The 11215-nt window shown below is 39.6% G+C and overlaps 1 protein-coding gene across 1 annotated transcript; it reads left to right on the top strand.

Annotated features, from left to right (window-relative positions):
* Positions 1–8162: 8162 nt before the first annotated feature.
* Positions 8163–9332, top strand: LOC118214392 (gap junction alpha-8 protein-like). The gene has a single exon (XM_035394315.1). The coding sequence runs from the start codon at positions 8163–8165 to the stop codon at positions 9330–9332; it is 1170 nt and encodes a 389-aa protein (XP_035250206.1).
* Positions 9333–11215: the final 1883 nt, after the last annotated feature.

Raw genomic sequence — 11215 nt, 5'->3', positions numbered from 1 at the left:
TAGTTCTTTGCTTCAGGAAAATCAAACAAATGTGCTGACTAATCCTGTCATTTTCTTATGATTACATTTATTTCTATGGGAATAATTTGACATTCACATGAACCCGTTTTATCTGATGCAAAGAATTTTCCATAATCTTTAGATCAGACATTCTGCCTGGAATGAGACTTGGCAAAATATTGAAATAACAGGAATTAAATATAATTTTAATGCTTAAGGTGCCAGAATACTGCAGTCTTAAAACAGGAACCACCTTCTGCAAATAAACAGGGCCTGGTCTGGGCATTGTGGCTGATCTTGGGAAGGGAAACCTAAAACACAAATGCAGGTAGTGAGGCCAAACACTCCAACAATCCAAATAAATAACTCAAATATTATGCAGGTCACAAGACTGTAGGGAGGAGAGCAATCTCATTAGCTTAATCATTATCTTAGTAAACAATCCAGATTCCAGTTTTTCATCCAAAGTCCTACTGGCCACCAAGAGGGCACTGTGGTAATATTATATTATTAATGGTATGATAAAAGTTACGGTGAATGTTGTGTCTGAATTTTATTAATTAGGAAATGTAACTGATTGATAAAATATATTTTAAATAGAGAATGCTATAACTCAGTTAAATGTTGCTTGTTTAGGTTCTATGAAAAATACTGGTGAACGTTTAGTTCACCAGTTTTTAAATCAATAATTTGTTTGCAGATTTTTAGGTAATTTTATTGCAAGTTATTTTTAAAGTGTACGGACAGTGTATACTTTGTCTATATGAGTAACTATTTTAAAGTAACTGTTTTATATGTGTAATAACAATTGTTATACTTGATATATATTAACCCCTTAAAACCCATGGTGTTTTGTAAGAATTCCCCCATCCTAAATTATTTACAGTACAGATATGGGTCAAAGCTTGAAAAAGCATTTGGAAAGCATTTTGTGGTGAGCAATGTATTCTATGGCCACAGTGTATTCTTTGCTAAGCATGACAAAAATTAATTTTGTATCACAAAATCCCCAAAAAGTGTAACAAATGTAGAAATCTCATTTGTAGTTTATAAATAATATGGTAATTGTAATTATGTTATAATCATTCAAAATTAATTTTGCATTTCATACACAATATGTTAAATGAGCTTACATTTTCTGGATGAAATTCAAAACACATTTTTTGGAATTGCAAAGCACATTTTAATTTTTATATTGTGTATGAACACTTTGTGTATGAAATGCAAGACACATTTAACATTTTGTCCATGAAATGCAAAGCACATTTTTATTTTCATGCACAAAATGCAGTGAGTTGTTTCTTTATTTTGTGGCATGAAAATATTTTGTGGCATAAAATGCATTTTGTCCATGAACTTTAATGTTAATGTTGGCAGCTCATGGAGAATAGGATATTCATGATATTTGTGCATATTTTGTAAGTTAAATAGTCTTGAAGCACAAGTTTAGCTAGATGACCTTTATTACAGGTTGTGTTTAAACCTAATGTTGAAAATTGAATATATCATTTAATCTCCCTAACATGATGGAGAGAATGATAAATTAATCAAAATGGGTTGACCCAATGATCAGTTCAAATGAAAATTTTAGACCCTGTTGGTTTTCAGCTCACCAACCGCCCCTGCTAAAAATGTTTTGTGACATAGTCTTTATTTTAAAGTGTTTGCAAGATTTGGAGCGCATCATTTGACTATCGATTCAGGAGTTAACAAATGGGTTAAGACAGCGTAATGGCAGAGTGCATTATAATCGTTAGCCAGCTGGCTACCCAACTAGTTGCATTAGTAGGGAAAAAATGGGCTTCTAGAAAATTAACTGATTCTGCTTTTAATGATGTCAAAATGTGATAATCCTGTTCAGCAGTAATGTACACAGAAGTGATCTTGCAGACCCAGGTCTTGGGTGAACAGTGAAGACACGGTACTTACCCCTGACTATAGTGTGTTGTGAATCGGTCAAATGTGCGTTGAACCTGTGTTCAATATATTGTGTCAACCCTGTGTTTTTTTTGTGTGAAAGGGATATTATTGTGTTAGAGAAATACCAGTCCCTGCCTACAGGGGCAGTACTGAGTTCATCAGATCCCCACACGGTAATTGTGACTCATAATTAGTCGAAGTCATCACGTTTGGAAGCTAGCCAGCTTATCAACCGTCACACAATCACACTTTGAAGGCATTTTTCTCAAAAACATTCTTTGGTGGCACTCAATTTAAAATGGGATATAACTCACTTGATATTAGTACACACACACACACACACACTGCAAACTCCTGCACCTATCAAACTTGCTTCAACAACAGAATGTGTGAAGATGTGATTCTCTCACAGTCCCTCTACTGTCTCCCCTTCAAAGTATATTTTTGTTAGAATCTCCTTCAAGCATTTTCAAAATAACCAGAGTGAAGTGGTCTTGTGGTTTTAAAGATTAACTGCATTCATCCAACTCTGCATCATGAGACTATGCAACCCCGAGGCTGATCAGCGATGACATTAGCCCATAAAGTATGGCCCAGTTTCATGCTCTCAGAGTCATACAGTATGAGATGTTCATGTGCAGCCTATTGCTGCATAATGGGACATTATGGACACGTGCTGGGTGGTTATATATTACTTTTCTTTTCTGCTTCTGCAGTCTTTTACTGATATATAGCACTCAGTGCAACCTCATACTCCCCTGCATCAAATACTTGTTTCCCCCTTTCTCCCCCCTCAGTCCACACAAATGGAAGTGGACTGAATTCAGCAAATCCTTCTTATTGTAACTGGTATCTCTGGTATGCACAAAGAACAGAGTGTAGAGAAAACCCCACCATCCATCAAAAGAGTGATGCTGAAATGGAGATTAATCGGGATTAGTCAAACCAGGACGAAATGGAGGAAATGAGTGTGACATAATATGGGGAGTTGTCAGTGAGCCTTACAGCTAATAATAACCAAGGGCAGTACTTAAACTTAAACATAAACTAATTAAATTACTGACATTAACTCAAAGCTCACATAAGATGTAAAGTTTTTTCCTGGGTAAATGAGGGAGAAAATAAAGTATTTAATGCATCAACTTCACAGCTTTACGTGTTATTGGTAATTTCACTATAGTCCTTACTGTAAATTTTGCAATGAAGCAATATGCAAAATTTAAGATTTCTAACATGTCTAATGATTAGAAATGATTAGAAATGATTTCTAACATGTCAGATTATCTCTGTGCATGCCGACTATGCTTGTATTAGACAAACTCAAATGTAGTCTCTTGAATTTTCCCCGAAATCTTTTTCTTACGGTACTTTGATTTGCACAAGCAGGGGTGCTATGTGGCTAAAAAACACAGCACGGTGTAGGAGGCGTAGATCGGGTCTTGGTCAGCAGCTGAGACCTGGCTCTGATATCAGCCGGCCCCACCCTCTCCTGCAATAAAGCAACTTTAGAGAAAGACAGACCCAGACTCTGCACCCCCCCCCCACCCCCCACCCCTCACCACGGGAGCACACCAGGTCACTCTTCGTTCCCTGTCCTTTTCCTTGAGTTTCTCCGTTCTCGCATCGTACGTTCGCATTTTGTTTCTTTTTGGGGTTGTCAGCCAAACGAGGGCGAAGGGCAGGAAGCGTGCGGTGGGGAGCGCATGCAGGCAGATCGGCGCAAGATAACTTTGTTCTGGGGATGGCGCTCTGATTAGCGGCGGGTCACGGCTGCTTCATTGGCACAATCTGGCCTCACGCGTCAGCGCCCCGGCTCAAAGGGCCCGCGCGCTCCGTCATGACATCATGTCTTTGTGCCAAATCCCAGCGCCATTCAGGGCCGCGCTCGCGGCTTAGCCCCACGCCTGCTACATCAACAAGCCGAGCTGTGACCGGGCGGCGCCACCGCTGCCCTGCTGCCCTGCTGCAAGGGGCAAGCTTTACACACCGTTTCCTTTCTTTGCTCCGTTTTTCTCTGTTGACATTTTAGAGCCCGTAACATGACTGGTTTTTTTTTAAAAAAGGACATTGATCACTTCTTTTTTTTTTTGGTAGTTTTAATTCTGTGACTGTCAACCTTTGTGTTGTATGAAAATACGGACCAGACTTCTCACAATGTTCCATATTAATTCAGGCAGAGCGTTATGCAGCGTTGTTCTTTGTGGATGCAGCCTCGTTTATTTGGCCTTGTAATTACTGTCCACTTGTTCTGATGGGTTTTCAAAGCTTTGCGTAAGAAGGGGCCCTTGAAGCACTGGCGGCAACACGCTGGGTCTGGGTGCCCTAGGCACACCCATTTTTTGAATCGGAGGCTCCACCCGGGTCCGCAGTCCCTCTCCCCCCGCAGTCCATGATCTCAATCTCCAGTTCTGGTCCACTTACAAATTTCTCCAGTGCATCCATGATTGTAACTCTGGTGCTGCTACTGTCTAGAAGTAAGTCTTAGCAACACAGTATTGTATTGTGAAGGACTTTGTAGTGACTATGTGATAAAAGCATATGGCTGCAGATGAAAGTACCATTCAGCAGGGATACAGTGATTATGGGATCTGAGGTGTGCATTACTGACTGATAGAAATCTATTCCCACACTTCAGTACAAATGCGTACATTACCTTTAATCACCCAGGTCCCCAAACAGTCTCATGTCCACAGCACGGCCAGTGGCAGGCCAGTGTTTGTGATGTCATCTGAAAAGTTTACAGAGATTGGTTGAAACAGAATTCCAGAGGACAGAGAGCCGAATCAGCAGAGTGGAGCTGGTGGAATGCAGGTTAGGACTTTGAGGGCATGCCCCTTCAAGGATTAAATGTTCAGTGCATGGTCAAAGGGCTTCACCTTTCAATCTTTGATCTTCAGCCACAGAACACGACAGCCCCACTGCGTAATATGTACTGAACAAAGGACAATGCTCTAACAACAGGCTCCATTAAAATACATACAGTTGAAGGTTTCCAGGTTGCTCATCCTGTTAAGGCACCGCTCTAGTGCATGGCTAGGCCCTGCAGTATGTAGACCATGCTAGTCCTGACTGCGGCTGGTAGCTCTGTAGAGTGATGCACATTTGGTACTAGCATTGCCCAGGGATGAGAAGATTTCAGTCGGCAGAGATGCCTGCATCTCATTGCACACCAGTGTGAAGTAATAACACAGGTTGCAAAGTGAAAGTGCTTGTACCAGTGGAACTGGGTTGTATAAAATTTAGTAACCATTTAGTAAATCTTCAGTTCATTTAACATAAAAAATTGATACCCATTGATTTCAATCCTTGGAGTATGGTAAAGCAACAGTTTAAACAATTGTCACAACCGAGGTCCTGTTTCCCCACAGTCATCAGTGGCACTGTGGCATTATTCACAAAAAGGTTTAAGCAGAACCGCACCCCCCCAACTCTTCACCCTCATCCTGCAGTAAGGACCTTCCCCTCGCAGTCTGAAACACCAGGTCACACTGACCGTGCCCTTATCAGAGCAGTGCTGTGCGATCAGTGTGAAGCCATTCACTGCCACTGCAGCTCTTCCCAGTCTTGCTTAGATAATTATATTTAGAATACTCTTATCAATTTCAGACACCCAGCACAACCATTCTGCAGATCCATGTCCTCGGTTCATGCAGATTAGTACAGTTGTCAATTGTAAAATAAGTTGACTTTTACTGGACAAAGGATTGTTTTGAAACAGAGATTTTACATTTCACATCTGTAATTAAATGGAGTGCATGTGCAACAGTGTCACTCAAACATATAACAATCATCCATGAATAACCATTTCATCGAACTGGAAGAACATTTGATCAATGTTCTTGTTGTCACCAACTTTTCTAACATATTTGTCAGATTTGACATTTTCTTTTTGATATAACAAAAAAGTTATCTAAGGAGCAATTGAGTAATACTATAAATTACTTCCTCAGAATGGTGTTTTCTTTCTATTGTCAACTGATTCTTGTGTTTACACTCAGACATGATTACAAATAACTTGATTCAGAACAGGGTTTTACAAAACGCTCATTCACCAGTTTCTGGCTCTGAAGTAATCGGATACAAGCTTGTATATTTTGGGGTGCTGTTGTTTTTTGACTTCATGATAACCATGTAGAGAAGCCAGTCCTTGTCCTGATTTCTTCAGCATGTTTGGTTGGGACACACTGAGCAATCCAGACAGTTTTCCAGTGTTGTTTTAGGCAAAACTAGACACTGAACCCTCAAATTCAGAGGAGGTAGAGCTAAAAGTGGTGTCTGTGTCCCCTTTCAGGGCTTAGTGGGGTTTTCAGGTTTTGAGTGAGCATGTCCTTTCTATTCTTTCTTCCTACCCCTGACCCAGGGCCACAGGGCTAAGGGTGGAGCTTGTGGAAGTTATAATACCATACGGTTACACCTTTAGTGTCTGCAGATGATGAGTTACCCCACTAGAATAGTTGAAAAAAAAAGTGGTATTAAATTACAATTGCAATTATAATTCAATTATAATCAAGGCAAAATAAAAAATAAAAATAGAAAACACAAACCAAAAAAGTAAACGTGAAAAAGCATTAGGTAAGATTTTACAATAAGGTCACATGAATTTGCATTAACTAAATTACTACTACTAAATAACTACTGAAAAGTTAATCTGTACATATTTGTTAATGGATTTGTGCATCCTTAATTTATGCTAACAGCAACATTAATTAATGCCATTTCACACGCACGCACACACCTTTATGACATCTGGCTACAGCAAGGACCACAATGGAAATAAGCCCTGTGACTTCTTTGTGTTATCCTTGATGCTCTTTTAATTGTGCATGTACATTTGTGTTTGCAACCACGTGATTGTCCTTTTAAAGTGAAATAAATAATCGTCAAATAAATAAACTAAACTAAAACTAAATATTGGGATTTAAAAAAAAAACGTTCATGTATTAGTTCATGGTTAACTGATTATTAATTTATCCTATGTTTTGATAATGTATAAATAATCGTAATAATTGTATTAGTTAATGCATTTGTTAGCTATTAACTAGTTTTCATGCTTAATGTATTTGTACATCATTAATTCATGTTAAAAAACTACCTTAGTTAATGCCAATTCATGTGACCTTATTTTAAAGTGTTATGAAGCATTATAACAACTATCATTTTTAAACCTGTGTTACTGAAGACATTTCTTGAAACTAGACATTTCCTATTTGCACCTGAGGCAATAATCATTTAATGCATTTTGCAACTTGCAGCATTGTCCTTTTATGATACTTATAAAACATCTAATCTAACCGGTAGTTTTTATTTTATCAATGACAATAAAAATAATTTCCTAATAATCTATTACCAATCCAATGATTTTATTCTCAAAAGTAGATGCAGAGACTCCTTTTCCCCATGTAAAAAAATTAATTAATTTGAAGTAAGCATACCTAGGTGAGTTTACAGAGTAGGTTTGGGTGTTAGCCTCAGCGGCAGGGTCCTATACGTCCTCCATTTGTGTGTGTTGATCCTATTGTCTCCTGCGTCACCACACGTCGCCCTCTGAATAAAGGCCGTCTGGCTCCCAGCTTAAATATTGCAGCAAACTAAAAACCAACCATCAGACCAGATTCATTCACATCTGCTCAGTGGTGCGACAAGGACAGGGCTTTAGGTGGGAAAGAGAGAGAAAAAAGTTCACTTTCCCCCGCAGGGTGCCGAGAGAAGTGGACGTAACCGCACTGGAGCTGGCACTGTGGCAAGTTGCCCTATGATGGCATTGAACTAATATTGCTTTTTCAGATGGATGCTCTAACCCTGGATGCTTTCAAACTGTTTGTTCCTGTTGTTTGTTGCTAAATTATATTTTAAATTGCTGCTGGAGCCAGTTTTGCGTGTGGTTTTCCGGCGGTAATGTTGCTTTTGTGTAAAAACAGAGTTGGAGAGGCGAACAGCCGCAGGGGTGGTTGTCTTTTCCCATTTTCAATGAATGACAGACTCCCAGGCCACATTTGTTTAAAGCTAAGCAAAACTTTGTCACCTTGTGTGCACAAACTACAGTGGTTGCTATTTTATTTGTTGTAATCTGTTTCATTTTCACCTGTGACAGAATGCTATATTTTTTCAAGTAAAACCAATTTGATCTATTCCATGTAGGGACTTCTGGGTTTTCATTTATGGACTATTTTTTAGTTGCATGATTTTTAACATCTCCTTACCCCCCACCCTTTTCTCCTGATCTGCAGCAATAACCGTGGACCATGGGTGACTGGAGCTTCTTGGGGAACATTTTAGAGGAAGTAAACGAACACTCGACGGTGATAGGGAGGGTGTGGCTGACTGTGCTCTTCATTTTTAGGATTTTAATCCTGGGCACGGCCGCTGAGTTTGTTTGGGGGGACGAGCAGTCGGATTATGTTTGCAACACCCAGCAGCCGGGTTGCGAGAACGTCTGCTACGACGAGGCTTTCCCCATCTCCCACATCAGGCTGTGGGTGCTCCAGATCATCTTCGTCTCCACGCCCTCGCTGGTGTATGTGGGCCACGCCGTGCACCACGTGCACATGGAGGAGAAGCGCAAGGAAAGGGAGGAGGCGGAGATGAACCGCCAGCAGGAGATGAATGAGGAGCGGCTGCCTCTGGCGCCCGACCAGGGCAGTGTCAGGACCACCAAAGAGACCAGCACCAAGGGCAGCAAGAAGTTCCGCCTGGAGGGCACCCTGCTGAGGACCTACATCTGCCACATCATCTTCAAAACCCTGTTCGAGGTGGGCTTTGTGGTGGGGCAGTACTTCCTCTACGGCTTCCGCATCCTGCCCCTGTACCAATGCAGTCGCTGGCCCTGCCCCAACACCGTCGACTGCTTCGTCTCGCGTCCCACTGAGAAGACCGTCTTCATCATCTTCATGCTGGCGGTGGCCTGTGTCTCCCTCTTCCTCAACTTTGTGGAGATCAGCCACCTGGGCCTGAAGAAGATTCACTTTGTTTTCCGCAAGACCCCCCAGCAGCAAGCAGAGGGGGGGCTTGTCCCAGAGAAAAGCCTGGCCTCCATGGCCGTCTCTTCCATCCAGAAGGCCAAGGGCTACAAACTGCTGGAAGAGGACAAGCCCGCGTCCCACTTCTTCCCCCTGACAGAGGTGGGAATGGAGGCTGGCAGACTCCCCACATCATTTGAGACATTGGAGGAGAAGCTGGAGGAGGCAGGACCCCCGGAAAATATATCTAAGGTATATGATGAGACCTTACCCTCCTACGTTCAGACCACTGAGGCAGAGGAGGGGGTGCTACAGGAGGAGGAGGACGAGGAGGATGAAGAGGAACCTCTTGCTGAAGCTGAAGGGGAGGCCACTGAGACAATAGAAGACACCAGACCGCTGAGCAGTTTGAGCAGAGCCAGCAGCAGGGCCAGGTCAGATGATTTGACAGTATGAGCCTGAAACAGTGCAAGGGAAATGCCAATAGTCTCCCCAGAAAGAGCAGAGACTAAGAACTTTCAACAAGAAATTAAACAAATTAAATGAGATATGCCAAAATGGCAATGCAAGTGTAAGAAAACCGTTCTTATATACCTAGTATTTTTGGTTATTTTCTTATTAAGTGAATTCAAAAGGTTTGAAAACAAAAGGAACAATCAACACAAGGTTAGTGAATGTTTCGGTGAAAATGCAGTAAAATGTTTTTTTAAGGCAAATTTTTTAAGTGCTATTTTTAAAAGTCCCATCCTTCAGATGTGTAGCTACTCTCTATCAGAGATAACATGGTGTTTACATTTTTGGGTTTAGATCCAAAGTGACTTGTTTAACACTTTGTTTTACAAATAGGAGCCTATTATAAAAAGATCAGGGTAACAGTAATGGGTATATGTTACCAATATACTCACCTCACTCTTCATTTATTTATAACGAATTAACCAAATTTAAGTTACCTAGTGTATAACCAATATGAAATATAAAAAATGAACTTGAAAAAAGACAATGTGTTAATGAGCCAACCATTTCCTATGTGCCATTATATATATAAAAAATATTTTATAGATGACTGTTTGAATTATAGAAAGCACCACCAGCCATATCCTTTCTTTTCTCCCTGTACAAACAGCCAGCATGTTGATAAAGATCAAGCCCAATCAGCAAAAGTATTGTTGAACAAGAGACAAAAAAAAGCATTACGGAAAACTGGAATCCTTGAAAATGATGCAAAGAAAACTTTGTATAATACTTTTTTACTCGATATGCTAATTATCAAAGTTTTAAAAATTGCGGCCTATATATTGAAACAATAGTTTTTTTTTAAATGCCATGTCCAGACAATATTTCAGTCTCTAATGCATGAATTTTAAGGGATTGCACAGACATTTAGCATTAAATTAAAGAGGAACAAAATAGACCTGCAAGCAGAAAGACATACATTGTATAAAAAGTTTTACTATTTGTTATTTTTATTGTTATTTATTCATTTTTTGCCAACCTTTACCCACCCTGGCTCTCAAACGTTACAGATGTAAACAAGGCAATTTATCATGAACAGATTAATGCATAGGCTAATAAAAACACAATTGCTGTAAATAGACATGATAGCTAAAAGTAAACAAGACAATGTAATATAAATTCATCTTGTGTAATAATGTGCTATTTAAAACTTTAAAATACACTTATCTGTATAGAACTTTTTCCCCCTTTTTTATCCTATTAGATTTTCTTTGGAAGTTATCGTGGACTGTACAAATTAATTGATCAGAACTGAAATGTTGCTCCTGTTGAGCTATTGCATTGTGCACAGCTAGTCGCTAACAGTACATGTAAAGGTCCAGCCCCCCCAGAAATGTCCCGTTTGTTATGGGAAATTTAACTTCTTTATTTAAGAGCCTCAAGAAAATGTTTTTTCTTTCGGATGAAACATACTAAGTCAAGGTTTTTTATCATAATATATTATAATATTTATACAATTATACATTATTTTATTATGTGTGCAGGGGAAAACAATACCATATGCTGTATTAGTTTTTCCTTGCTTTTTCTCTCAAAATGTTTTTCATTTCTGTCGGCGCTTACTTTTTCATATCATGTTACTCATGTTGTTTTTTTTATTTCCAAAAAGGAAAAACCAAAATGTAGATGATGAGGAAAAATACCTGTTTGAGATTTCAGTGTTCGATTTGTATTTATTCAAACTGTGTCACAATGTATACAAAATTAATTTGTGGAAAAACCACCTCTACCCTTCCTCTCGTGATGTTAAAATGTTTGTCTTATGCCTCCCATTGTCTTTCTTGATAATGTATCAAAGAAAGTATAGATGTTTAAAGAAAATTGGG

The sequence above is a fragment of the Anguilla anguilla genome, chromosome 15, assembly GCF_013347855.1.
Source record: "Anguilla anguilla isolate fAngAng1 chromosome 15, fAngAng1.pri, whole genome shotgun sequence".
Taxonomy (NCBI): domain Eukaryota; kingdom Metazoa; phylum Chordata; class Actinopteri; order Anguilliformes; family Anguillidae; genus Anguilla; species Anguilla anguilla.
The sequence above is the reverse complement of the archived record's forward strand: the minus strand, read 5'-3'. Positions and strand labels throughout refer to the sequence as shown.